This window comes from Sebastes fasciatus, chromosome 3, assembly GCF_043250625.1.
Source record: "Sebastes fasciatus isolate fSebFas1 chromosome 3, fSebFas1.pri, whole genome shotgun sequence".
NCBI lineage: Eukaryota > Metazoa > Chordata > Actinopteri > Perciformes > Sebastidae > Sebastes > Sebastes fasciatus.
This window is the reverse complement of record NC_133797.1, coordinates 16,149,930-16,176,563: the sequence shown is the minus strand read 5'-3', so window position 1 is coordinate 16,176,563 and position 26,634 is coordinate 16,149,930. Positions and strand designations below refer to the sequence as shown.

Below are 26,634 nucleotides of genomic sequence, written 5' to 3'. Positions count from 1 at the left end.
AGACCTTCATGTTAAAGGTAAAGGCTATAAGACCATCTCCAAGCAGCTTGATGTTCCTGTGGCTACAGCTGCACATATTATTCAGAAGTTTAAGGTCCATGGGACTGTAGCCAACCTCCCTGGACGTGGCCGTAAGAGGAAAATTGATGACATATTGAAGAGACGGATAATACGAATGGTAACCAAAGAGCCCAGAACAACTTCCAAAGAGATTAGAGGTGAACTCCAAGGTCAAGGTACATCAGTGTCAGATCGCACCATCCGTCACTGTTTGAGCCAAAGTGGACTTAATGGAAGACAACCGAGGAGGACACCAAATCATAAAAAAGCAAGACTGGAATTTGCCAAAATGCATATTGACAAGCCACAAAGCTTCTGGGAGAATGTCCTTTGGACAGATGAGACAAAACTGGAGCTTTTTGGCAAGTCACATCAGCTCTATGTTCACAGACGCAAAAATGAAGCATCCAAAGAAAAGAACACTGTACCTAATGTGAAACATGGAGGAGGCTAGGTTATGTTATGGGGCTGCTTTGTTGCATCTGGCACAGGGTGTCTTGAATCTGTGCAGGGTGCAATGAAATCTCAAGACTATCAAGGCATTCTGGAGCGAAATGTGCTGCCCAGTGTCAGAAAGCTTGGTCTCAGTTGCAGGTCATGGGTCCTCAAACAGGATAATGACCCAAAACACAGCTAAAAACACCCAAGAATGGCTAAGAACTAAACATTGGACTATTCTGAAGTGGCCTTCTATGAACCCTGATCTAAATCCTATTGAACATCTGTGGAAGGAGCTGAAACATGCAGTCTGGAGAAGGCACCCTTCAAACCTGAGACAGCTGGAGCAGTTTGCTCACGAGGAGTGGGCCAACATACCTGTCGACAGGTGCAGAAGTCTCATTGAGAGTTACAGAAATCACTTGATTGCAGTGATTGCCTCAAAAGGTTGTGCAACTAAATATTAAGTTAAGGGTACCATCATTTTTGTCTAGGCCAGTTTCATTAGTTTGTTTTTTTAAATGATTCTGCTGAGCCATAATTCAAAAACAATATCTGATTTTCATTAGTTAATTTTCAGTGAATTTTTATTTATTATTACTTTTGTCAGTTTCAAGTTATTTCAGTGACCATTGTTGGTTTTTCTTTCTTTAACGGAAGGGTACCAACAATTTTGCTGTACTACAGCGCCTGACTTCCGCTTCTGCTCCTGTCATAATTACTACGGTTGCTAGATGTCGCTGTCATGTTCTTTTATACCTTCTTTTGGTGATCTATGTGAATAGATGATAAAACCTACTAGTGGGTGTAGTAGGTCCCTATTGACCCACATCTATGGGGCTTATAGTGACTGATAACGCCTATTTAATAGCCTGACAACAGTCTAATCGGTTGATGAATGGGATGTATGTCTGTCTGTCTGTCACACCCACATCATCATCATCATCACAGGTACAGTATCCTCTCCTTAATCAGAAGATGGGAGGGATGTGTTGTTTTTTTTATGATTCATCTGCTCATTCATTCTCTCTCTCTCTCTCCTCCCTCCTCTCCTCTCCTCTCCTCTCCTCTCTCCTCCCTGGTCGTCCTCTCCTCTGCAGGCCTGCTGCTGCAGAGACGGGCTGCGTGACGTCAGTGAAGGCTCGAGCGGCTCCTTGGTTGAAGCAGGAAAAAAAAAATGGGGAGAAGATTGCGAGGTGAGTGAGACGCACATTTCTTTCATTTTTTAACCCCCATCTTCCGATCACTATTGTGTCGGTGCGTGTGTGTGTGATCGCTTCATTGACGCTGCTGCTGCTGCTCCAAAATGCAACACATTTTATGCAACATCCAGTGCTGCTGCTGCTGCTGCTGTGAAAACAGGAGGAAATCGGGTGCATGCCAAGCTGTCGCCCTTTTCCTCCGAGAGGGCACAGCTGCTGCACATCGGTATCGGTGTGCGTTAATCTGACTCCAGGCCTGTTTGTGCATGTAAGTCACTATATATATATACGGTGGCGTTCATCGCTACAATGATGCCATTTGGTGATGCCGCTCGTCCACACCCACATGATCCTCTGTGTGATTGATCCATGTGCGCTGCAGATATATGAGGAGCAATGAATGTGTCGGTTGTTTACTGATCGAGAGCCTGAGACTCTGGCCGGCCTGTTTTGGCCTGGATCTGGATGTACCTGCTATTGTTGCCCCTTAGAAATATTAAAATATGTTGCAAAAATATTACAAGTTAAATGCGTCAGCTTGTGTAGTGCATACACAGCTCTTAAGCTGCTCGTTTCAGTGTGTGTGTGTGTGTGTGAATGCGGCATCATTTCCATAAACAACAATTTTTTTTGCATAAAATACATGAATATATTATCTTCTTGCAGTCATGTTCACAGACTAAATGCAAATTCTTAATATTCCTCTGAGCACACTCAGCTTCAAGAGGAATCAGTCCAATGAAATCATGACTCTGCAAAAATTCATACTCCAATAATATTAATATTCCCAGGGGATTCCTCAAACTCCTCCTGAGCAGCAGCACACTGCTGAAGTAAAAAGGTTGCTGGAGGAGTTTGGGAAACTGTCATGTGACTACAGTGCATGAGAAACCTGACTCAGAGTCAGTGGGCCGTGGTCTTTATGCTGCTGCTGCTGTGTTTGTAGAGATCAGATGTGACAAAAGTTGGAGCGGTCATGCAGAAAATTGTTTTGATTTCGTTTTAGAGCGAGATGAGATTTAACTGTGATGTGTAGTGTATCTGCACTGCAGCAGTATACAACATGCAGACACGTGTGCATGTTGTATACCGGAGAATACTACTAGTCTTCATTCACTGAAGACCAAGACAGATTTTGTGATAGCATACCTGCAGTTTTCAGCATTCATGTAAATGTCTCTGCAGACAGATGGTTTCCCAATGATCACATGTGAGGCAGGCTGCAGAATATTTTATTGTGTAGTACTTAGCATTGCATATTGTATGCATGTATGTGCGTCTCTTAGAACTGTGACTGTGAATCCCATATTCATTACCCACGATCCCACAGCAGATAGAAATCCACCATTGTTGGAAAACTCATGAATGTGTGTTTACAATATTGTATTCATGCTGTTTTGGGACAGTAAGGAATGTCTTGATCTATCTATCTATCTATCTATATATCTATCTATCTATCTATCTATCTATCTATCTATCTATCTATCTATCTATCTATCTATCTATCCATCTATCCATCTATCCATCCATCTATCCATCTATCCATCTATCTATCTATCCATCTATCCATCTATCCATCTATCTATCTATCTATCCATCTATCCATCTATCTATCTATCTATCTATCCATCTATCCATCTATCTACTGGCTGACAGTTACCTCTCTGGATGTGAGGTTCATAGATCTATCTATCTATCTATCTATCCATCTATCTTTCTATCTTTCTATCTTTTTATCTATCTATCCATCTATATTTCTATCTTTCTATCTATCTATCTACAGGCTGACAGTCACCTCTGTGGATGTGAGGTTCATAGATCAAGCAGAGATGCTCATCTACCTGTCAGGATGTTGTCAGCAGTTCCTGCGTTCCAGCTAGCAACACGCACACTAACATTCACATATCCCACAGGGATTTCAGTGCAGGTTTTGATGTTAGACATTTACCACAAATTTAAAGGATAAGTGTCTATACAAATTCCATGAAAACACCAAAACAAACAATGCAGACTTCCTTACCATCTCCAAGCTCGTTCACGCCAGCTGAAGATGTAAATCTCTAAGACAAAGGGTCACAAATGTTTAGTTTCATTTCATAACAAGGCTCAGTAATTTCCTAAAATAGCTGGTCTGTGGCACAGAGGAATAAACTAAATCAGATTTTGGATTAGGGCTGGGCAGTATGATATACAAAATATATCATCAAAACAATATAAAGATTCTATAGTTATATTTCTCTATATCGTTTCTATCGCAATATAGGCTATGGGCCTGTAGTTATTTATTTTTTCTCTATGATTTCACTGAAAACTGTTATGTTCATTTTGCACTCACATTAATTAATTAATTAATTAATTATTAATAAATACTCTTAAATAAGTATTTATTTCACATACAAAAATAGATGTTATTTCATATAGACTATTTATTTATAAAATTACCAGAAATCATGCTATATCGTGATATATATATCGTTATCGAGATATGAAATGACCTATATCGTGATGGAACATTTTGGCCATATTGCCTATTCCTACTTTGGATACACAGTCAATACTTTTTAGTAGGATCATGGACAAAAGAAAATAGTAACACTAATCCTTCACAGTTTCCAAGTTGCTCAAGTCTTTAAATGTCTTGTTCCAAATCCAAAGATATTTAGATATAGAGAGAAAAGCAGCAAATCCTCACAGTGGAGAACCAGATAATGTTTATTTTTTCTTTGATAAATGAGTCTTCCTGTCGATCGATTTATCATTTCAGATCGAAAGAAAAATATAAAATATCACCAGCCATATCCTTCAAAATAAAAGCACTCTCTCCTCTGACAAATCCGGACTCGTTTTCAGTTTTGTGCTTAACTTATTGTAAACTTAAACTTATTTCATTGTTGTCTAGTTTCCTGCCGTTAAGTGTCCATTCTCTTGTGATCAGACAGTTTTTCCAGTTAGCTAATCATTAATTTACGACTCACTACGTCGCAGTATTCACTTCTGTTATAACAACACTTGCGTTTGTGCCCATGCATGCACAGCTAGCTCAGGCATCTCCGGGCTGCTCTGTTATTGTTGCAGCTGCCTGTAAAATGGTGTTCACCCAACCATCACTTAGAGATCAAGGATCAGGCTCATGATTCTGGCCTTGGGGGCATTTCAACTTTTCTGACAGCTTGTGACGGCCAAAGACTGAATGTGGAAAAATACTGATGCTAATGTGTAAATTGCACTCATGCAATATTTACTAACTCTTCTCTATTGTTTTAAAATGACATATTCCTTATGATTGACATGTTATCAGATTTCATTAAATGTCATTTGAAGTGTCCCGTCCTTGTTAGACAGAGCACCATTTGTAATTCCAGTTGAAATAGGAACTATTTAATGTGCACTCGTTCTCTCTCTCGTCTACCAGCAACTTGAATATATCATGCCAACACAGGCTTAGGATTAATGAGTATAAGAGGACCGAAGAGACAGTCGAAATGCAGCCACAAATCACAGAGGCTATTTTCTGCATCATTTCCCACACACGTCCTCTACTGAAGCTACGTCCCCAGTCTTGTTTAGGCTAGCAGGGGGCTTAACGTACGTACATAAGAAGCTTGCTTGTGTTCTTTTAAGAGGATATGAGATACTGAGTATCTTATCCAGCTCTGACTGGATAAGACATAGTAGCACTCCTCGACGGAGGTGACAAATGTGTAAGGAGAGGGCTACCGGCATAGCCAGCAGTCGCTGAGATTAATGCCACTAAACGCTAGGTAAACACTCTGTTTGACTTATTAATGGATCTTATCACCTGTTGAGGAAACGGTAAGATCAATTAGTTTTTCTAATCTAATCTCTCTTCCTTGTCTGTGGAAATAAGCAAGTTGAATATAAACAGAGCTACCTGCATGCCTTCTACATTCACAACAATGGACCTGAATACTGTAAGTGTTCGTGCTTGTTGACAGACATAGTGATCACAGAAGGAACCAGTGTTGTTAGTGTGTTTAACAACGTCATCCTGGCATGCATGTTGATGTATGTATACTGGAGGATAATTGTATCTATGAGCAGCCGTTTGGATCAATAGCAGACAGACAGCGGTGAGCCCCCGAATGAGTCTGTCCGTCAAGCCTCGTCCCGACCCGAGCTCCCGTAACGATGCTCATTTGGTGTCTCAGCAGTGAGAGCTGTGCAGCTTTAGCTTTGTTTTTGAGTTAAGTCTCACATGTTGTGGCAACTGAATGTTAATACTGCTTCAATCGTCCTTTGTCTCTCTTGCGTATTAACGAAGTAACGGCTAAATGACAGATAGCTACAATACATTACTCATCAACAACTTCCATCAACCGTTTTTCGACACTTTGAATAGAGGGCGTACTCGTTCTTCAGTTACAGAGCCTGTTACTTTAAACGTTCAATAACTGATTTGATTTGTCCACTGTCACTTGACATATGATCACCTTTGAAGTTGATTTGGTGAACTTGTTAAAGCTTCAGTAGGCAGAATGGTTTTGGCATCATTGGCTAAAAAAATCCATGATAACCTTTCAGCACATTGTTATTCAAGTGTTCTGAGAAAAAACTGGACTTCTGCACCTCCTCATGGCTCTGCTTTCAGGCTGTAATCACAGGTCATTTCAGAGAGAGAGCGTTCCTATTGGCTGTTCATTCAACGGAGGCGGCAAAGCTCCAGATCGGCTCTGATTGGTTGTTTTCCTCCGGTCTGTGAAATCTTCTTCTTTTATAAAAAAACTAACTTTTTTAATCATATTTGCTCCAATCTGCCTTCTTCAGCTTTAACAAATAGTTGCTTATTTACACATCCAGTAGTTATGGAGCAACATTATCATGTGAAGTCCTGTTTGTGTCCTGATGATTGTCAGCCCACTTTTCTCTCTTTTAGCTCTGTTTTTGGTCTCTACCAACTCCTGAATGAAATATCTTGGTCCTTAGCAGCTAAACACTGCATTTTGTTCTCCAGCTGGTTGCTAAATGTGTCTGCTATTTGGTTTTTGCTGAAAAATGACGCCATGAGAGCGTTGAGAGTGAATCAGAAATAAAAACGTTTTGCCATTACGGTAGAAATGAAAGTAGAAAAGCAGGACAAAGTTGCTACGATAATCACTTCCACAAAGTTTTGTTTATGATCACAAAAATAAATCCACTGGTTAATTGTAATTCTTAGATGGTAAAAATATATATATGAGATTATTTCTGTTTGTTATTTTGTGTTCATTGACTTAGATGTTAAAACTGGTATCTGCCTCTCTTCAAGGTGTTTTTGTTTCTTAAAATATCCAGAGGCAGAAGTTGCAAAAGAAGGGGGGAGTATCATGGTAATACTGTCACATGAGATGAAATGTTTTGGTCTGATCTTCTCCAAACGGGTGTCTCTCTGTATAAAAACCAATGTGTGTTGAGTCCTTTTCAACATAAGTGGTCAGGTTTGCCCTTTGCTGTCAGGTGAGGAGCCCCAGGTTGTGAGATTGTCCTGTCATGGGAGTCCCACAGCTTTTCACCGGACTAACACACTTTGACATGCTCTTGTAGGAGCCAAGGCATTAGGAGCTTCCACTAAACCTCTCATTCAGCTGCTCAAGGAGTCTATATATTGTAATGTAGCCTGTCCAGGGAACATGTCAAAGCCCTGACAGGTCCTCGTCCATGTCGGCGTCTGTCGCAACGCTTGCAGTCTTTCGTGCAAATGTGACATTGATGCTATCATGTATGCTATGCAGAGGGCTGGGCAATGTGAATTATTTTGCTTTATTTACTTGGATATTCAGTTTTATCATGACACTGACTGTGAAAACAATAATGTGGGAGTGGGAGGAGTACATTGTACATATGACAAATACCAGCAGTGAAAACAGCTCCATTGTTGAGGCGTAGGCAGATGCTCTTCGTGTCACACCTCTCATACAGTCTTGGCACCTCCTGTGTTATGTACAGTACAGTTTACTGCTAACTGCTAGTTCGAGTTCAGCGCTGCAACATCTCTGGGTGAAGCTTTGCAGATGAGTGGCGTGACTGCTATGATACACCTTGACTCACTCGGCTCCCCACACCTCCAAGCAAAACAAGTCTTTATCAGAGAGCACAGGCACACAGGGAAAATAAATCTCACCTGACTGTGAGATAGAGCTCCAGAGCCTCCTGGCCTCAGACACTGAGTGACATTTGATTTTGACTTTGATTATTTATGAATGAGTTCAGACCAAGTTGATCAGTTGGTGTTCATCCTTTGGAGCTGAACTTTTAACGGTCACGTCATTAGCCGCAGGGCCAACTGATGTTTTATGCACATGGTGCAGAGTTTAAGAATTCAGTTGCAATGATTGCAGCATAGATAGGCTGCTGTATCTACACACAGATCATATAAGGAGTTTGGATTAAATAATTGTAACTGGGTTTATTGTGCATCTATGCCTCTGGTAGTGTCAGTTTATTGTGGTGTTGTTAAAGCCTTGTTTTTCAAATGTAAGCACAGTTTAGTCAGACGCCCACGTCAAGGAATTGATCATTGTAGGGCGGCTGTGGCTCAGAGGGTAGAGCAAGTCGTCCACCAAGGTCGATGGTTCGATCCTCGGCAGCTCCGGGTCACATGTCGATGTGTCCTTGAGCAAGACACTTAACCCCAAATTGCTCCCGAAGGCATAGCCATCAGTGTGTGAATGAGTATTTAGATTAGATCCTGATGGGCAAAGTTGGCACCTTAGCAGCCTCCGCCATCAGTGTATGAATGTGTGTATGAATGTGTGTGTGAATGGGTGAATGTTGACATGTACTGTAGAGCGCTTTGAGTGGTCGGAAGACTAGAAAAGCACTATATAAATGCAAGTCCATTTACCATTTAAAGGTATATAATGGTTATACAGTTAGATTTGGCAGAAAAGGCTCTGCTATTTGTAGGAGCACTCAAAGAATCCGAGCAGCTTCTGCAGGGAGAGCTGATTCCCCCTTAATAAACACATAAATGGACATTAAATCTTAGTTAAGTCAACAATACCAGCTAATTCAGGCGTGACTTCAGTGCTGCGACTGAACTAACACAATGCTTCCTTTAGTAAGAGTCATCAGTTCCTCTGGTCTCTCACGTTAGTGACAGTGATGGGCTACTACAAGTTTTGCTAAAATATCTGGAATATTTCCAATAATCATCTCCTTCTCTTCAATAACCAGTGGTCTGTAAAAACTAGGCAAAACCATCTGTATTTACAATGATTTGCGAAACAAACAGACGCACAACACAAACCAAAGAGGAACATCTAAACTGAAATTTCAAGGTTGTTCGACCTGCCTATTCATTTTCTATCTTGTTTACAGTGCCAACAGCTGCGCAACGCATTTGCATCCAAGTTAATTTGCTGACAGAGATTGAAAGACCTGCTTAGATCTAATAAATCAAGAATGCATCACAAAATGCTAAATGATTAACTACCAGACGTGGAACCAAATCATTTTTTTTGCAAATCACAAGTAAGTCTTAAGTCTTTGCACTCAAGTCTTAAACTTTGAGTTTCGAGTCCTAAACGAGTCACATTGCACTCTTCACCAAATGTAATGCCATTTGCGTGTCTGTCTGTAATTTTCGACCCACATGTTTTGCATACTGCAATTCCATTTTGTTGAACATCGCATAGTTTTTGTATGGGAACAAAATTTACTTTGGTATTATTTTTCCCATCTGCCACTCAGGAAGGTAATGTTAATTCTTCATGGTTCTGTTTTGCGACTTGACTGGATGCTGTCGTATTGGTTCCAACTTAGTGGATCTCGGGAATTAAGTGTTGACTTACAAGGAATTAATAGCGTGTAGTTAGTTGATTCAGGAAACTAAATGTTTTTAGGCATACTTTTAAATAACATTAATCTTTGGGGAAGGTATCAAGTCCAAGTGAAGTCACGAGTCTATGGTGTTAAAGTCAAAGTCAAGTCTAAGTCATCAAATTTGTGACTCAAGTCTGACTTGAGTCCACACCTCTGTTAATTACAATATTCAAGAACATATAGCACATGGAGAGAGCCTGTAGATTACCTGCACTTTCCACTTTTTGACCATGGGTGTTGTGAGAAAAAACTTTTAAGAAGGCTACACGAGTAGCAAGAGACTTAAAAAGAGAGTGACCTTGGGTAGCCTGAGTCAGAGAGGATCACCCACTGAGTAGGTTGAGCTTTCAGTGAGTGTTGGGGTAAAATATTAAAATATCTAGTAGCTTGGATCTGCAAAGCTTGAATGTTGAAACTTGTGTTAACCTCTATCTTCTACTCTTAAGGAGGCCTAGATGAAATGCTGCTGTGCTGGACAGAGTAGCACAGCAGGTACAATCAGGGTGTTTGTATGCAGAGCTGCAATGAAGCGTCCCATACCTCCTAATTCAAACATCTTAAATACTGCTGTGTACACAAGCTGTTAGCCATTGACCACATGCCTGTAGTGATTACAATTAAAAGATGCTGTAATATGGGGAGAGGGTGAAATGAGTACGAACCAGGCGGCAACCTCCAGGTCTGAGAGGTGAAGCTATCGTTTTACAAAATCCTGTTGTCTAAATTACCATTCAGCAAAATGTAATTTGAAAGTAACAACAAGAGGTCAATCTGCTACATCATTTTGTTTTTTAATATGTGATTTTTCATTTTGTTTTCCATATTTTGATATATATCGATACTGGAGATGAGAAAGACACTGATCACCGATTGCTGCTGATGGCTCGGCCAGCAGCTTGCATGGCAGTTCCAACACCAATGGTGTGTGTGTGTGTGTGTGTGTGTGTGTGTGTGAATGAGAGGCACATTGTAAAGTGCTGTAGTATAATATTCACTATATGAATGTAGTTCTTTTACCATTTGAATACATCCATCGCTCAGCTCTAATCAAGAACGAATAAGCACTCAATCATAATTTTGAGACATAAATATGTTTATGTGGCTTCCATATACTGTACTCAATAGTATTACAAATGTACTTCATGTGATTTTTGTGTTTGGTCCTGCATCAGCCTTCAGAATCAGAGAAGTGTTGTAACACAGCTGGAAACATTAACGTCAAGGTATTAACTCTCAAGTGGAAACGTGCTTTTTATCAGAAATTATTACAGATACACATTCATAACTGTATATTCATAGACTGTATATAAGAAGTAGTCACCCTGACGTCACCCATTGGTTTGTGGACTGCCGTTTTAAAGCTTTGAGTTTTGTGTTTTGGCCGTCGCCATGTTGTTTTTTTGCAACCAGAAGTGACACGAGGATGGAGCTAAGTACAACCGAACGTGACTAAGACATTTTTAGGTGACCAAAAAGGCCATGGTAGCGACCTGTCAATCACAAGGTAGCCACGCCCTAAAGCATCCCCTGCTTTATGGTCTATTTGACTTTAAATGGGACCATAATTTACTAAATGAACTTCATGCTGTATTGAAGAAGACTTCTAATGAGCGATTGAGACCATAAACTCATGTTTACAATGTTTACTGAGGTAATAAATCAAGTGAGAAGTAGGCTCATTTCCTCATAGACTTCTATACAATCAGACTTCTTTTTTGCAACCAGAGGAGTCGCCCCCTGCTGACTATTAGAAAGAATGCAAGTTTAAGGCACTTCCACATTGGCTTCACTTCTCAGACCTGGAGGTTGCCGTCTGGTTTGTACTCATTTCACCCTCTCCCTATATTACAGCATCTTTTAATTTGAATCACTACAGGCATGTGGTCACTGGCTAACAGCTTGTGTACACAGCAGTTTATTTTGAAAGGACACTATGCTTGTAACGAGTGTATATATTGACACCGACACGTCCAAAAGTAACGCAAGTGAGGTACCCTGTGCATCGTTCTCCGATGCCGAGGGGCACAAGCGGCGGTATTTGACGAGTTGGGAGTGAGAATGTGTTGCCCTGCACTCATCAGACCTCCTGTTCACCTGTTGGCACTTCCCATTTAGTCAGAATCTATTTAGCCCAGTTCCTTTGTTCCTTGTCAGTTCGTCTTTGTTGCTCCTTAGAATTGTGTTTACCCGTTACTTGTGTGCTGTTACCTGCCTGTATCTTGGACTCTTAGTTTGTAAGCCTTTAGTTTATTATTTCATTTAACTTCACCAGTCAGCCTGCTTCTGTACCTGTACTCCAAACCGCCACATTCAGTCCTGATACCTCCTCTCTCACTCATGACCTTATTGTAAAGAACCACATTTATATTGAAGCCCATGTTCTGTTTAATGTAGGTCTATGTATGCCTTGACTAAATGGCTTGTTTGACCATCTGAAAGCTTGCACAGGATTGACAGGCAATGAAAATGAGATTGTTACTGTTTCCCAGCAAAGAGCCTTTAAAAAAGTAGCTTTCCATTAAAAGTCAGCACATTAGCGTTGCTCAAGACTCAAACTGAAAGAAAAGAAGCAATTAGGGTGATATTTCTGATGGCCTGTCATGTCAGTTGAGAATGTGGTCCGTAGCCGTATCCGTATCTTTACTAATGACTCTGTATTCCCATCAGCCCTGGACTTACAGTACATAAGTCAGAGACAACTAAACACAGTAGATGTACTTTAAACGTACCTAACAGTACATACAAGTTCAAAGGAAAACTAGTAATTAGCATCACTAATTAAATATTAAGCATCAACATGTTTTTAAACATGTGTTTCTTAATGCTAAATACTATGCCACTTTCTGTGACATGTTGCCATAGCACCAGGTGGCTGCTCTGTAAAGTCATCATTACAGAGCCGTTCTGTGCATGTTTGTATCCCAAAATAGTGCCACGACACAAAATGTGGCCTTGAGATTGTGGCAGATGTGCTTCTGATCGGTGCATGAGTGACAAAGAAGCACTGAGAGTCCTGTCTTTACTTAAAGGACCTCTTGTATATCTGGTCACACAGCTGGTCAGTTGGCAGATAGAAGGTAGAGGCCACTCACTCTGTTTTGGATGCAGATGGGACAGCTGGTTTGGACGGTTTTTGGTTGTAACTCATTTTTGCAGAAAAATAGTAGATTGGTTTGAAATACATCAGTCACATTTTTTGTCTAATTTAGTTTGTTTTCTATGAATCTTTACTTGGTATATTGTTTGTCTCATTTTATGGATGTTTTTTTACTGTTGATCCTGTAACTGTCTGAGGCCTCAGGCTGTCTAAGTACAGGTGTGAACGCACTCAAGACGCATTGAGATCCGATCACTCAGACCACATTCAGAGGTGGTCCACATATGGCCACATTCTTTGAGTAGTGTATACGCGAATGTATCCTGGGCCCCATTAAGGACCACCAAATCAACTGAGCGCTTGTCTGCCTCACGGCATGGAAATGGCTTCTGTGCTCTACTGTATTCGTTTTTGTGAACAAGTTTTTATTAGTTCATGTTGAGAGAAAAGAACATGTATACATATACCCATATAGTTCCAATTGTAGTTGGTTTATTGTGCATGTACATGACAATACCTAGCATGCAAATAATAATATAGAAACATGCATATCAATATACAATATACCTTAACTGCACAAACAGATACAGACGTATCTTGCACCTTCGTACACATGACCTAAATCCATATATATATATATATCCTTATATGCATTTATGCACGCACACTTACACACGCACACTTACACACGCATTACGCATGCACACATGTACTCATGTATCCTGTAGGCTATGGCAACATATTCAAATATATATTTTCTAGAGTCTATATATCTACAGACTATCAGACTAGGCACACTAAATGCATTATTATCATACTGTCGGAGATGTGTCCATGCACAGAGCTGACATCCGCCTGTTGCCTGGCAATGGCTGCGGTGTCGGCGGCACAGAGGTCCCGGTGTGCTATACATTCTCCGGTTCCAATCTCTCTTTGTCTTATATAAATGTAAACTTTAGGTTTTGGACTTTTGGTCAGACAAAAGAAGACATTTGAAGACGTCCCTTTGGACTAATCCCAGGCGCTCTCCCTGTGTTCCCACGCATCAAAGAATTGTTGTTTCTTGCTACAGGAGAACACGGTTCACTGTGGTGTACAGATTTCTTACTACCTCTGATTTATATATTGTATGTTCCCTACAATAGAAAGTAAACAGACAATATGGGAAAAAAACACATAAGAGCTGCTGCTGATGCATCCGTCAGTGTAAAACCACAGTAACCACTGGTTGCACTGTAAATGGTATTTTTGTAAAAAAAAAAAATATATATATTAAAAATAAATGCAGGAAATGTAAATGATGAGCCCTAAATGCAGCAGATGTAGTACATACTGTCCTTTCTGTATGTTTGTGCCTGACTAACATGAAATCTCCTGACACTCTGCTGGTAGAAATGAGGGAAGCTGCATGGCTACGCTATCTGCGTGTCTTATGTGTTACACACGCGTCCACTATTCATTAATCACAATAAAACATTAAAGGCAGTCCTCTGGGATGTCTCAGCTGAGCTTCACTGGCAGGATGTGACATGTGGCTACCAAACAGCCTCGCTTCCTTCCTTTTCCTGCCCGGTTAAATACTTCACATGGTAATTTTAAGCAGATGGGAATGCCTGCTATCTGCAGTGTAGTGACTGCTCTGTGAAATCCTCCTCCTTTAATAAGTGGGCACGGCTTGCCAGTACACTCCCTGTTCCAGCCTCACCAGACTTCTAATAACAGTCTCAGAGACTTCTGGGGATTTCCAGTGTTTAAGCCCTCTGTGAAGAGCGGTCCACGCATCTGCGATTTGTGATTACACCGCCAATGTCTGTGCCTACTGCTTCTCTCATTAAAAGCCACTGCTGTAGAAAGTTGTAAGAGAGAGTTTGTTCTGGTTCAAGCGTCAGTCTTGGATTGGTGTACAACACCGTTTCTACCCAGCTGTAAGAGTTGAAATGGTCCATGTTGAAACACAGACTGTGTCCACTCTACGACATCGGGTGTAGGCTACCTGAAATGCAGACCATGTGGGTGGAAACGACGTTGTACACCAATCGAGGTTCAACGCATTAATATTCTTGGTTTTTGAACCAGCACCCACTGGGTTGCTAATTTAAAAGAAAAGAAAAAGGCAAATTATAGTAATGTTGTCATTTTGTGGACGAGTTACGTTCAATATTCAGCGATACTTGACTTGTCAGGATCTTCGTTTCATTGGGCTGAGCAACACTAAACATGATGTAGGAGGAGTTCAGCAGAGCTTTAGGGTTCTATGTACAAACTATTAATGCTAGAAATGGTCAAGGCAACATGACATGATATGGCTCTTTAACATTATAACATACAGTATGTCATATAATATGTGTATATATATCATAAAAGCAGCCCATTTAAGGTGGTTCTTATATGAATAATAAAAAGAACCTGAACTCAGAAGGTATATTTTTGGAATTAGATTAGAAAGCTGCTGTCCAGTATAATGTGATAAAACCAGTGCTGGGCAATCTCCGGGTCTGAAAAGTGAAGCCAATGCTGAAGTGCCTTAAACTTGATCAGGGGGCGACTCCTCTGGTTGCAAAAAGAAGTCTGATTGTATAGAAGTCTATGAGAAAATGACCCTACTCCTCACTTGATTTATTACCTCATTAAACATTGTAAACATGAGATTATGGTCTCAATCGCTAGTTTCAAGTCTTCTTCAATAAAGCATGATGTTCATTTAGTAAATTATGGGGAGTCAAATAGACCATAGAGCAGGGGATGCTTTAGGCCGTGGCTACCTTGTTGTGGTTGACTACCACGGCGTGGTCTGGTCTGGGAGTTGTCTGTGTTTTAGTCTTACAACTTTAATTCTTTCACAGTGTGTTTTCAGTTCATGAAAGTTAATTATAACCTTTTTGGTGGCTTGAAAATGTCTTATTCATAGTTTGGTTGTACAGTACTTAGCTCCACCGTCTCATGTCACTTCTGGTTTGCAAAAAGCCAAGATGGCAATGGACAAAATGCCCAGCTCAAGGCTTCAAAACGGCAGTCCACAAACCAATGGGTGACGTCATGGTGACTATGTCCACTTCTTATATACAGTCTATGGATAAAACATGTTGTATTGAAATTAACCATTTAATGCAGGGGTCTCAAACTCGCGGCCCGCGGGCCAATTGCGGCCCGCAAGACGATATTTTGTGGCCCCCACCTTGATATGAAAGTTTAATGTTAGTGCGGCCAGCAAATTTTTTTTTTTTTTTGTTTTTATAAAGTTTTTTTTTTGGGGGGCATTTTTTCATTTTTATTGACAGGACAGTGGATAGAGTCTTGGAAAGGGGGCAGAGAGAGAGTGGATGCGGAAAGGGCCACAGGCCGGATTCGAACCCGGGCCGCCGCGGTCAGGACCAAGTCTTGTTACATGGGCGCCCGCGCTACCAACTGAGCTAACCCAGGCGCCCTCGGCCCGCGAGATTTATGTGAATGGCAGTTTGCCGTGGAAGCGCGCGAGCCCGAGCTGAACGAACCTACCAATCACAGCGGGGTATATGGCTCCCGGGGACGGGCAATCGGCCGGGCTTGATGCAAGCAGAGAAACATTTCACAACAACTGTGGCGGCGCCCGTGTAACATCGCATAAGCTTGATTAAAGCTTGATTTATACTTCTGCGTGTAATCGACGCCGTAGCCTGACGTGCACCTCTCCAGACATGTAACTACACGTCCCGGCGACGCAGACCGCAACAGCTGTGATTGGTCCAGTCTCTCAGCGATGCTGAGCGGCCAGGACCAAGTTCTACTTCTCGCTGCCTCCATCTTTTCAATGTTTGTTCACACAAATCCACTCAGATATATGTTCTCTTTTCGGCGTTGCAGTAATGTCAGTAAAAGTTCTGTGGTTCAACAGTTATTAGCTCCAACTCCGCTCAGTTTCTGTTTGTAGTACAAGAAGAAGAGGAAACTCATAGAGACGCCGCCGCCAACTAGCGGTTTGGTGGTGTAATTGCAGAGCAACACAAACACAGCAGGCACAACTTTATTGCGGAGTGACACCAAGTGGAATGAATATATATCTTGTCTTTTTCAAAGCCTGCAGTGAAGAGAAAGGTTGGTGACGAGCACAGACAATTTCAGGAAAAGTGGGAGACGCAATAGGCCATGTTCAGAAGAACCCATTCAAGTTAAAGAACTGTTAATAATGACGTTTGAGAAGATTGTTTTTTTTTTAACAAAGCTTTTTTTGTGGAATACCTGATGCGGCCCAGCCTCACCCAGACTCTGCCTCCAGCGGCCCCCAGGTAAATTGAGTTTGAGACCACTGATTTAATGTCATGCCGTTTGTAATGTTTTGAACTTTTTCTGGTATGCTATAATGTTGGGTTGTTTCTGCTTTCAGTAGTGAAACTTTACCACAAAAATACTGAATTTATACCCTGTATGTTATTGTTTGAAACAATCTTTCTTTCTGCTCTAGCCAGATTGTTATGATTTTGCAATATGAGAGACCTTTTTCTTTTTTTTTACCAGTTTTTTTGTGAACTGATTTCTGAGACTAACCTAAAGATCTTGCAAAAATATTTCTTCGTGAGAACTGAGAATTTCACTTTAATTAGAGGACCTGATGCAGGGGAATTAACGGAGGCTGACATGCTGGATTTCTATTTGACCAGGGGCATCAAGTGCTGGATAATTGGATAAACACAGTGATGCAATATTCTTGCAGTGGCTTCACTCTGCTCAGTGTCTAAGTAGCAGATGGAAATGATAAATTAAATGATTGAAACTATTTTTGAAATGTTTTTGCCATTCTCCAGTCATGAATACAAGGTTCATTGTTATTCAGAAATTAGTCTAAGGAGAATAGTTGAATAGCATGCTTTGTCTTTATTTTTTTTTGGTGTGCACTGAATTGACCCATCTCTTCTTCACTTTCTACTGGGTTATTATTAAAAATATAAGGCAGTATTTAAGGCTAACAAGGAACTGCAGAAGCAAAGGTTGGATAAAGAGGACAGAACTCAGATAACAGATAGCTGAGTTTCTTTTGTGTGAGTTACCAGATCCCCTTGTAAAGAACGTAGAGTATTGTCCAGCTGACCTCGTAGACTTCAGACTAGAAGATGATGTTGGCGCTAACAAGCACTCTCACTAATGGAGCCATTTCCTTTTCCCCACTCTTCCCTCAGTCTTCCTCTGAGTATTTCAGGGTACAAGTGCAGGAGTTTGCTTTTTAACCTTTAGTGAAATGCTGGTTTCATGTTTCTCGACCACTAAACTTATAGATGAATGTTCCTACTTGGACAGTTCAGAAACAGCAGGCTGCTGGAGTGGTACATATGGAGAGATGAACTGCTGCAGTGAAGAGTTCTTCAATCTCATTCTATTTGAATTAATCAAATAAACAGTAAATAAATTATATATGTATAATCATAAGGGGTGGGAACCCACGATATTATCACAATACTCAAGTCACAATATGATCTTATTGCGATTTTAAACATTTTGCGATATGCTGACGATTGCCATAAGATATAATGCCATATATTGCGTTTTATTACACGGCTTTGTTGAATACTTGATTCTGATTGGTCAATCACGGCGTTCTCTGGTCTGTTATTTCTTCATAGCAGACTGTTGCTATGTATAACAGACCGTTGCTATGGACACAGTTCTGATGTTAGACTCTGGAGGACCATTTTTGTGTCAAATTATTGATTTCTGAAATAAGTAGCCGTGTAATAAGCGGAATAATGTACAGCGAGTTTGCCATTTTTTAAAAAAAAAACCCGACAGGGAGATGTGCCCTGAAGGGGTTTATTTAATAGTATTTTTTAATATAATATTATTAATTTATTTATTAATTTATTAATTAACTTAATACTTACTTATTACCTTTTTTCAACTGCAAATTATGCAGTTTGTCAACATCTGTTTTATCTAATAAGACACAGTTTTCATTCACATATCTTGAGGTGAGAGGTCAAGGGACCCCTTTGAAAATGGCCATGCCAGTTTTCCTCACTAAAATTTTGTGTAACTTTGGAGCGTTATTTAGGTTTTCTAGTTTCATATCATCCAGTATCATACCAGTATCTTCACCCTAGCTTTAAGACTGAGCCCGCTACAACCTCTAAAAGATAGAATAGCGTTGGATTGTCAAGAGGTTAATAGTTTATTTAATAAAAGATCGATCCTTGCCATCCATGTATCGATATAATAATGCCATGCAAAAATATCGCAATACTATGCTGTATCGATTTTTTCCCCCATCCCGAATAATCGTACGTATAATCAAATTTTACAAGGATGTGTCAGAATGCTAATATATGAAAGATTTCTCCTCCCTGGTGGATGACAGTTGCATACATATGCGTGACTTTGTCTTATTTCTTTCCGTGTTTACAACTGACTAATGGTTCAATGAATGTTTCCACTTTATTTGCTCAAAGTAAAGCCAAATGTATTAATCAAAAGTTTGTGGGAGTCCATAAAAGTTAAAGTAGCAGGATTAACTTGGCCTTGTTGCAGGAGAATTCTGGATATATTTGTTGAAAAAGGCTCTGGAGCACACACGTTTCCCTAGCGTATTGTTTTGAAGATAAGATAAGATACAATCATAGACTGTATATAAGAAATGGACATAGTCACCGTGACGTCACCCATTGGTGTGTGGACTGCCGTCGCCATCTTGTGTTTTGGCCACTTCTGGGCATTTGAACCAGAAGTGACATGAGATGGTGGAGCAACGTACAACCAAAGAACGCTGAAAAAGACATTTTCAGGCGACCGAAAAGGTTATAATTAACTTTCATGAACTGAAAACACACTGTGAAAGGGTTAAAGTTGTAAGACGAAAACACGGACGACTCCCAAACCGGACAACGTCGTGGTAGCGACCTTTCAATCACAAGGTAGCCGTGCCCTAAAGCATCCCCTGCTTTATGGTCTATTTGACTCTAGATGGGACCATAATTTATTAAATGAACATCATGCTGTATTGAAGAAGACTTGAAACTAGAGATTGAGACCATAAACTCATGTTTACAATGTTTACTGAGGTAATAAATCAAGTGAGAAGTAGGCTCATTTCCTCATAGACTTCTATACAATCAGACTTGCAACCAGAGGAGTCGCCCCCTGCTGGCTATTAGAAAGAATGCAAGTTTAAGGCACTTCCACATTGGCTTCACTTTTCAGACCCGGAGGTCGCCCACTGGATTGAACTTTATTTAACCAAGATGGTTACATTTTTGTTTGCTGGGATTAGCCTTTGTCATCATTTTCTTGTCAGATATTTATTGAACTTGATTATGTTCCATTTGTTCAATTGATCCTTTTTCCCATCTGATGTTAAACCAAACCTCACATCATAAAGCACTTAAACTCACTTGTATTTTCTTGCTCTGTTTCCAGGACCTCAGACATGGGAACCATGACAGCTAAAAGTGAAAAGACCAGTTGAATGTTGCCACTATGTGTGGTCATGTGACTGAGCTGGGCTCCTCCATAGCACATGGGATCTCTCTTCCTCCTACTGACTTGCCGTTGTTGTCCTCTTGCCCTGTTTTCACCATGAGAGGATCCGTCAGGTGTTTGACCTCTGTGACCTCATACTGGCGCTGCTGTTGTGCCGCGTGAGCGCCCCCTCTCCTCCCGGCAGTTACTGCACGGAATGGCCTCTCTGGACCTGCCATACCGCTGTCCTCGCTGCGGGGAGCACAAGCGCTTCCGAAGCCTATCGTCCTTACGCGCCCACCTGGAGTACAACCACACGTACGAGACCCTCTACGTCCTCTCCAAATCCAACAGTGTGTGTGACGCCGCTGCTCTGCTGCCGCTAGTGGCCGAGGGAGCTCTCCTCGCGCCTGCCAACAACAACGACCCTTTTGAGCCGCTGCGGCCTTCAGCTTTAAAGGAGCGCCGCTTCCCTTGTCGTGAGCTTCCGTGTGCGGACGACTTGAGTTTGACCCCGGCTAACTCCAACACTGCAGCCCGGTATATTCCCAATGTGGAGTTTCCCCTTGGGGAGATTTTTATGAAGAAAGCCATGACATCCGCAGACCCGGGTCCCCATGGAAACCCCAGCACAGCTGTAGCAGTGGCAGCTAACGTAGCGGCAAGTGCAGTGGAGGCGGCCTATGAGGAAGGCCTGGCCAGGCTGAAGGCCCGGGCGTTTGAACGGCTGGAGCTGGATGAAAGGCTGGAGAAGTTGTCTGAAGAGGTCAGTACGATCATTATGGTTGTCAGAATCAACTTTAGCTCTCAGTAGCTCAAATTTACATGATACAGGAGACACACCGCTAAATAAAGATAAAAAGCTAAAAAAAAAACAAGCAAACTTAAACATATAGCTATTATGTATACAGTTAGAGCTGGACACAAATTATATATGCAATATTTATGTAGTTACTGGTCAGAATGTTACTATGTTCAAAAATGATTTTACTTACCTTGTTGTATGGAATTACATTTCTCCCCTAGTGGTTGTATCAAACAATACCAACCCTGTTTCCTACAAAGTCAAGTTCCCATACAACTAAACTGCATTCTCAATTATGTTTATAGGGAAACATATTTTCTTCCGGATTACGGTTGCAGTTTTAAACATGTGGTTAACGTTGTAAACAAAACAGAAAACGCAACAACACTATTTAGTTTTCGTTTAGGTGACAAAACTACTGGGTTAGGTTTAGTAAAAAAAACATCATGGTTTGGCTTAAAATGACTACGCAAGTGAACGTTGACGTTTAGTTTCACGCGGGACATGAACAGCGGTTTCCTGGGGGGGGTGTCCATAGTGGACTTTCTCGCTTGTTATACTCGTTATTATACCACGTAACTTTCAATAACGGGCGCTCTATTTACTACGTCACCTGCTCTGCGCATCGCTCGTTGTACTACGTCACTTGCCTTCCGCAGACTATTTGTGTTACGTCAAAGACAAACATAATCTCAGACAAAATACGTGTCCTTCCGAATGTAATTGAGAATGCATTTTAGTTGTATGGGAACGTAATTTTTAGGAGACAGGGCTGACAATACATACCAATTTATTTTACCTGATAATCCAGCCAGGGAACATTGAGAATGAATAAGATTAAAGCACCACACACATGGGATTGTCTACAGACAAAAAAAATATTTAGATTGATTTGAAAGATGCTGTAATCATGTAAAAAAATATATTTTTCTTTTACAGAAGAATGTAGAAAATACAAACTCAGAGGGAACTTCTCTGTGACGTAGGAGAAATAGTTCAAGTACATGCCTAACTCCAGTGAGGTACTGGTGATTGTTGCATATTTTCTTTCTTGCACATGAGTGATTGGGGCTCTGTTGATCAGCAGTGTGCTCAGTCCTGCCACTAATGGCTAGAAGTTGTACTGCAACAAAATATAATATAGAAGGAAAGCCATATGGTGAATGGTGGGAATCACCTGCAATCCCTCAGATTTTCCCTTTTCATATTTTAGATATTCGTATTGTCAACAGTCTTCCACTGAGGAACTTAATCCCTGACATGGGTGGGTTGCTTAAATAGCACTCCATGATCATAACACTGTCTATCTTGCTCCTGGTCACCAGTTTGATGTCCGAAGGTGGGTTGTTGCACAGTCCAGAGGCCCTGAAGGAAAATACTCATCGCCCTTTGTCTTTAGATTTGACAATAAACTGGTCTCAGTCTGTTCTCAGTCTGCTTTCATAATCTTGAGCTCAGTAGCAGACAGAAAATTAATGATCTTGTCACAGACATGCACTGAGTCTGATCAATTACACTTAAAAATCAGTCATACATTTTTGTCAGTAACCAATGGAGAATAGCTAATGGGAATAACATGTTGCCTGTAAGGAGCTTAGCAGCTGCATAATTGTAATCAGTAAGTTCTTTTACTGACCAAAATGAGTATATAAAGAATAATATTACTCAAGGAATGAAGTTAAGACTTTAATAACAGTGTCCAAGTTTTTGACCAACAAAAATTAGCTTAATCTTTTTTAGTTTTTCTAGGTTAGAAGTGGCATGACTGCACCACAGATTTGCCATGCTTTTTCACACTCTAAAGAAGATTTTCATACTCAGAAGTCACATTTTTGGGCAAAAAAAATAGCTTTTTTTTTTTTTTTTTATTCACTTAAGTTTTCATCATGATGACTTTATTGGGGCTCTTCTATCTAATTCTGCATCTTTTTTTTAGGAAACATTTTTTTTTTTCAAACTAAAGATCCTGTATGCTAAACATATGTGAAGATCATCGCTGACAGAAATCTTTATTATTGAACGTGCTAAACATTTTTCAGACAATGTGGTGATTATGGTGGGACATTAGCGAGCTCAAGTGCCTCTTGTCTTGTAGGTGGAGCAGAAAATAGCGGCCCGCGTAGGTCGTCTTCAGTCAGAGCTGGAGAGGAAGAGCTCCGAGCTGGAGCGGGCCAAGCTGGAGAGCGAGCAGCTGAGCCAGGAGAAACGAGACCTGGAGGACAAGGCCTCCGAGCTCTCTCGGCAGGTGGACGTCTCTGTGGAAATGCTAGCCAACCTCAAACAGGACCTGGTGAACAAGGAGCAGGAGCTCAACCACAAACAACAGTAAGTGATACATCTGCTTTTCAGACTATATAGCTGGCCTGTTGGTGTGCTTTCCTAAATCAAGATATAGATTTCCATTAGAGCTGAAATTTGGATAATGGATTAATTCTTTTAAGCTGCAGCGGGTAGAAATGGAGCAAATATGATATGTATCATCAAACGGTCAAACTAGGCAGCGCTGATCAAATATGAATCAATATTCTGTTACTGTAATGTCTATTTCTCGCCCCAAATGTTTCCAGAAACATCTTGTAGTGTACTGTTTAGCTGTAAAATTTGAATGTTTGTGACCCGGCAGCCATGTTGAGATCTGTTGAGGCAATACCAAGCACCGCCCACCAGCCGGAGCACAGCCAATAGGAACGCTCTCTCTCTGAAATGACCTGTGATTGGCCAAAGTCTCCTGTCACGGGCTAGATGTTTTAAAGCCTGAAAACAGAGCCATGATGAGGTGCAGAAGTCCAGTTTTCTCTCAGAACACTTGAATTACAATATGCTGAAAGGTTATTAGTGCATTTTTGCCCAATGATGCAAAAAATATACTGACTACAGCCACTTTAAGTCATTAAGTTCACTAGTTGCAGCTTCTAAAAATGTGAATATTTGATGTTTTTCTTTTGTCTGCTATGATAGTAAATGGAATACATTTTGGTTTTGGACCGTTGGTCGGACAAAACAAACAATTTGAAGACGTCACCTTAAAGGTCCAGTGTGTAACAATAACGGGGATCTATTGGCAGAAATGGAATATAATATTAATAAGTATGTTTTCTTTAGTGTATAATCCACCTGAAAATATGAATCATTGTGTTTTCGTTACCTTAGAATGAGCTGTTTATATCTACATAGGGAGTGAGTCCTCTTCACGGAGTCCGCCATGTTTCTGCAGTAGCCCAGAACGGCTTGGGCCAGAGTCGATAATGTTACTCGCTCCTGTCGCCGCCGCTCTGTTTCTCTTTCTTCACCACTCACTTCCATCGCACAAACACACTCTACGCACTGGCTCTGCTCCAAATGATCTTACAACAACTGGCTCTAGAGAGGGCCATTTGCGTTTATGCTTTGGCCACCGTATATCTCCTACACGCCTGATACACTGGAGAGGCTTCAGTTGGTTACAGTCTCATCCTCATCGCTAGATATCTCCAGATCCTAAACACTGCTCCTTTAATTGATGACGAAAATAATCCGTAGTTGCAGCCCTAATTTTCATTGTGTGTCCAAAAAATAAAAATCACACTCTCACTTGCTGCTGTTGTTGCTGATGATGGAGATGTCACTTTGTTGGTCCACTGGTCTATCCATCTCTTGTTTATACAATTTATAGTCCACTTGGCTTATAGTGGAATGAAGTGTTGTAGCAGGAAAGAAGTAAAACATGAACACCCTCAGATACCAATTTCTTCACCCTTGACCTCAGTACAGATGGCTCCTAATTATTCCTCGCTCTTCCTTCCATAAAACACATTGTCATGCATACAACACACTCCCCTCCTGTCCTTCACCTCTGCCTCTCTGTTGATGGTGTAATTCTCATTCACACCCACCCACCAGATGTGGTCAGCATCTGTCCCGCTGCTGTCTCCATACACCAGTGCCCTCCAGGGCTGGTTAGCTGCTCATGCTGAATGAATGGATAGTTGGACATGAGCAGCTGTGTCGCCCACCTCTCTCTCAGGCCGGTCCCTCCATAAAGCTGCCATGCTGCTTCATGAACTAGTTAAAAGTACGACGGCTGTAAATAGAAGGAGCTCTTGGACATAAATCACAGTGTGGGGATGCAAGTGATTGCTGGCTCTGAATCTGGTGAACATGATTTGGAGCTCTCCCACAGCATGGCACAAAGAGTGGGTAGAACCAGGCTTTATTTTTTCTGATTTTCAGAGCTTTTATTGAAATTAATCCTGGAGTAATTACTGTGTGCTCCAAACATTGATGCTACTTTTAGTTTTACAGGCTAGAAGCAATGCATAAAATATATCACTAAAATGGAAGGGAATAAATTAAAATAATGCAAAACGGTTTTCCTTTTTCCTCTCTCACAAATTATGTTTTTAAAGCTGCATGGGATTGAATTTCCATAAAGTATTCTACCGATGTCAAAGAGTTGTTTCTTATTCATTATTAATGACAAGTGTTTACAAAAGGGGAATTACTGTTTGAGGCGCAATAACAATCTAACGGGAAAAGAAGGCTCTGGAAAAAGAAGAATGTGATTTAATGTTATTTTGTGTTCATATAACTTGAAGCCCAATAAAGGTGTTAGGAGAAGGTTTTTAAAAAATGTAGTTTCTGTCCACTTGTATAGATTAAGGCAAAGATATTCTATAACAAAGAAGCTCCACCAATGGTTTGAAATGGTATACGCTTCCTGTCTCCTATGTGGGCGTTTGAAAGTGTTGTGTGGATGGATGAAAGCAGATTGGGTTATATTTGCATGATGTATTTATATTTTCTTTTGTTAACATTACATATTTACTAACAATCATATTTAGCATTATGAAAATGTGTTATCTAGAGCGTTCACAAACCTTAGATGCCAGATCCTGTGAGAGTCTCGAACAAAGTTAATTTCTCCTGATTTTTTAAAACTTTATTATGAAAATGTATAGTACAAAGTCAGACATCTATCTAACAATTATCTAACTTAATGTATTGTCAAGAAAAACAAAAGTAAGAGTAGTATACACATTAGACGGATGAAGTAACAAAGAGAGAGAAAAAATAGACAGCTTCTTACAATTATATACTAGACATATCATTAAATTATTGGTTATAATGATGTATAGTAGACAAGCTTTTCTTATTATTTGCATCTTTCAGAGACTGCATTAAACTAATAAACTCTATTTAAAAAAACTTTTAAACGGGGATATGGGACTTGGTAAATTTAGATTTGAGTATATGAAATTTTCCAAGCAGAATCATTTATCATAAAATTCAATGAATTAACATTACTTTCAAAAGACTATTTTCTCCTGATTTGTCTGTCTGGAAAATGCCATTTTAGTGTCAGCATGTTTGGAAGATATGAGGCTTGTGAAAAATGAGTCCAATATTTATTTCACGTTCACTTTTCCCATTGGAGGGTCAGTGGCGAAACCCACGTGACACAGATACAGGAAACTGACTCTCAGTGCGCCGTCTCCTTTCTGAACTGTCTCTGATTAAGGTGTAGTACTTTTCTTAGCTGCTGCAAACACAAGCTCTTTGTTAAAGTGATCAACATGTGTCATTCAAGGCTCATATTAAAGTCAGCTGGTATCTGTACCGTGTCTTTATCTGACACGACAGCCAGCCTCGTCTTTCAATCTTCTTCTGGGTTTTTATCACTTCTCCTCGTTTTTTTTTTATCAGGCCTGAACGTCAACAGTAGGTCGGAGACAGAAAGGTGCTTTACAAGGCGTCTAATCTCATCACAAACACACAACTGCACTGCCCCTGTGCACTGTGTATGTGTGTGATTC

The 26,634-nt window shown here is 40.6% G+C and overlaps 1 protein-coding gene across 1 annotated transcript in view; it reads left to right on the top strand.

Moving 5' to 3' along the window:
- Positions 1-1,559: 1,559 nt before the first annotated feature.
- Positions 1,560-26,634, top strand: part of fbxo41 (F-box protein 41) — a 64,681-nt gene continuing 39,606 nt past the window's right edge. Inside the window, exons 1-3 of the mRNA XM_074629255.1 lie at positions 1,560-1,694; positions 19,996-20,803; positions 22,938-23,167. Coding sequence (XP_074485356.1) covers positions 20,255-20,803; positions 22,938-23,167 — 779 coding nt within the window. The 5' untranslated portion in view covers positions 1,560-1,694; positions 19,996-20,254. The remainder of the gene's footprint in view (positions 1,695-19,995; positions 20,804-22,937; positions 23,168-26,634) is intronic.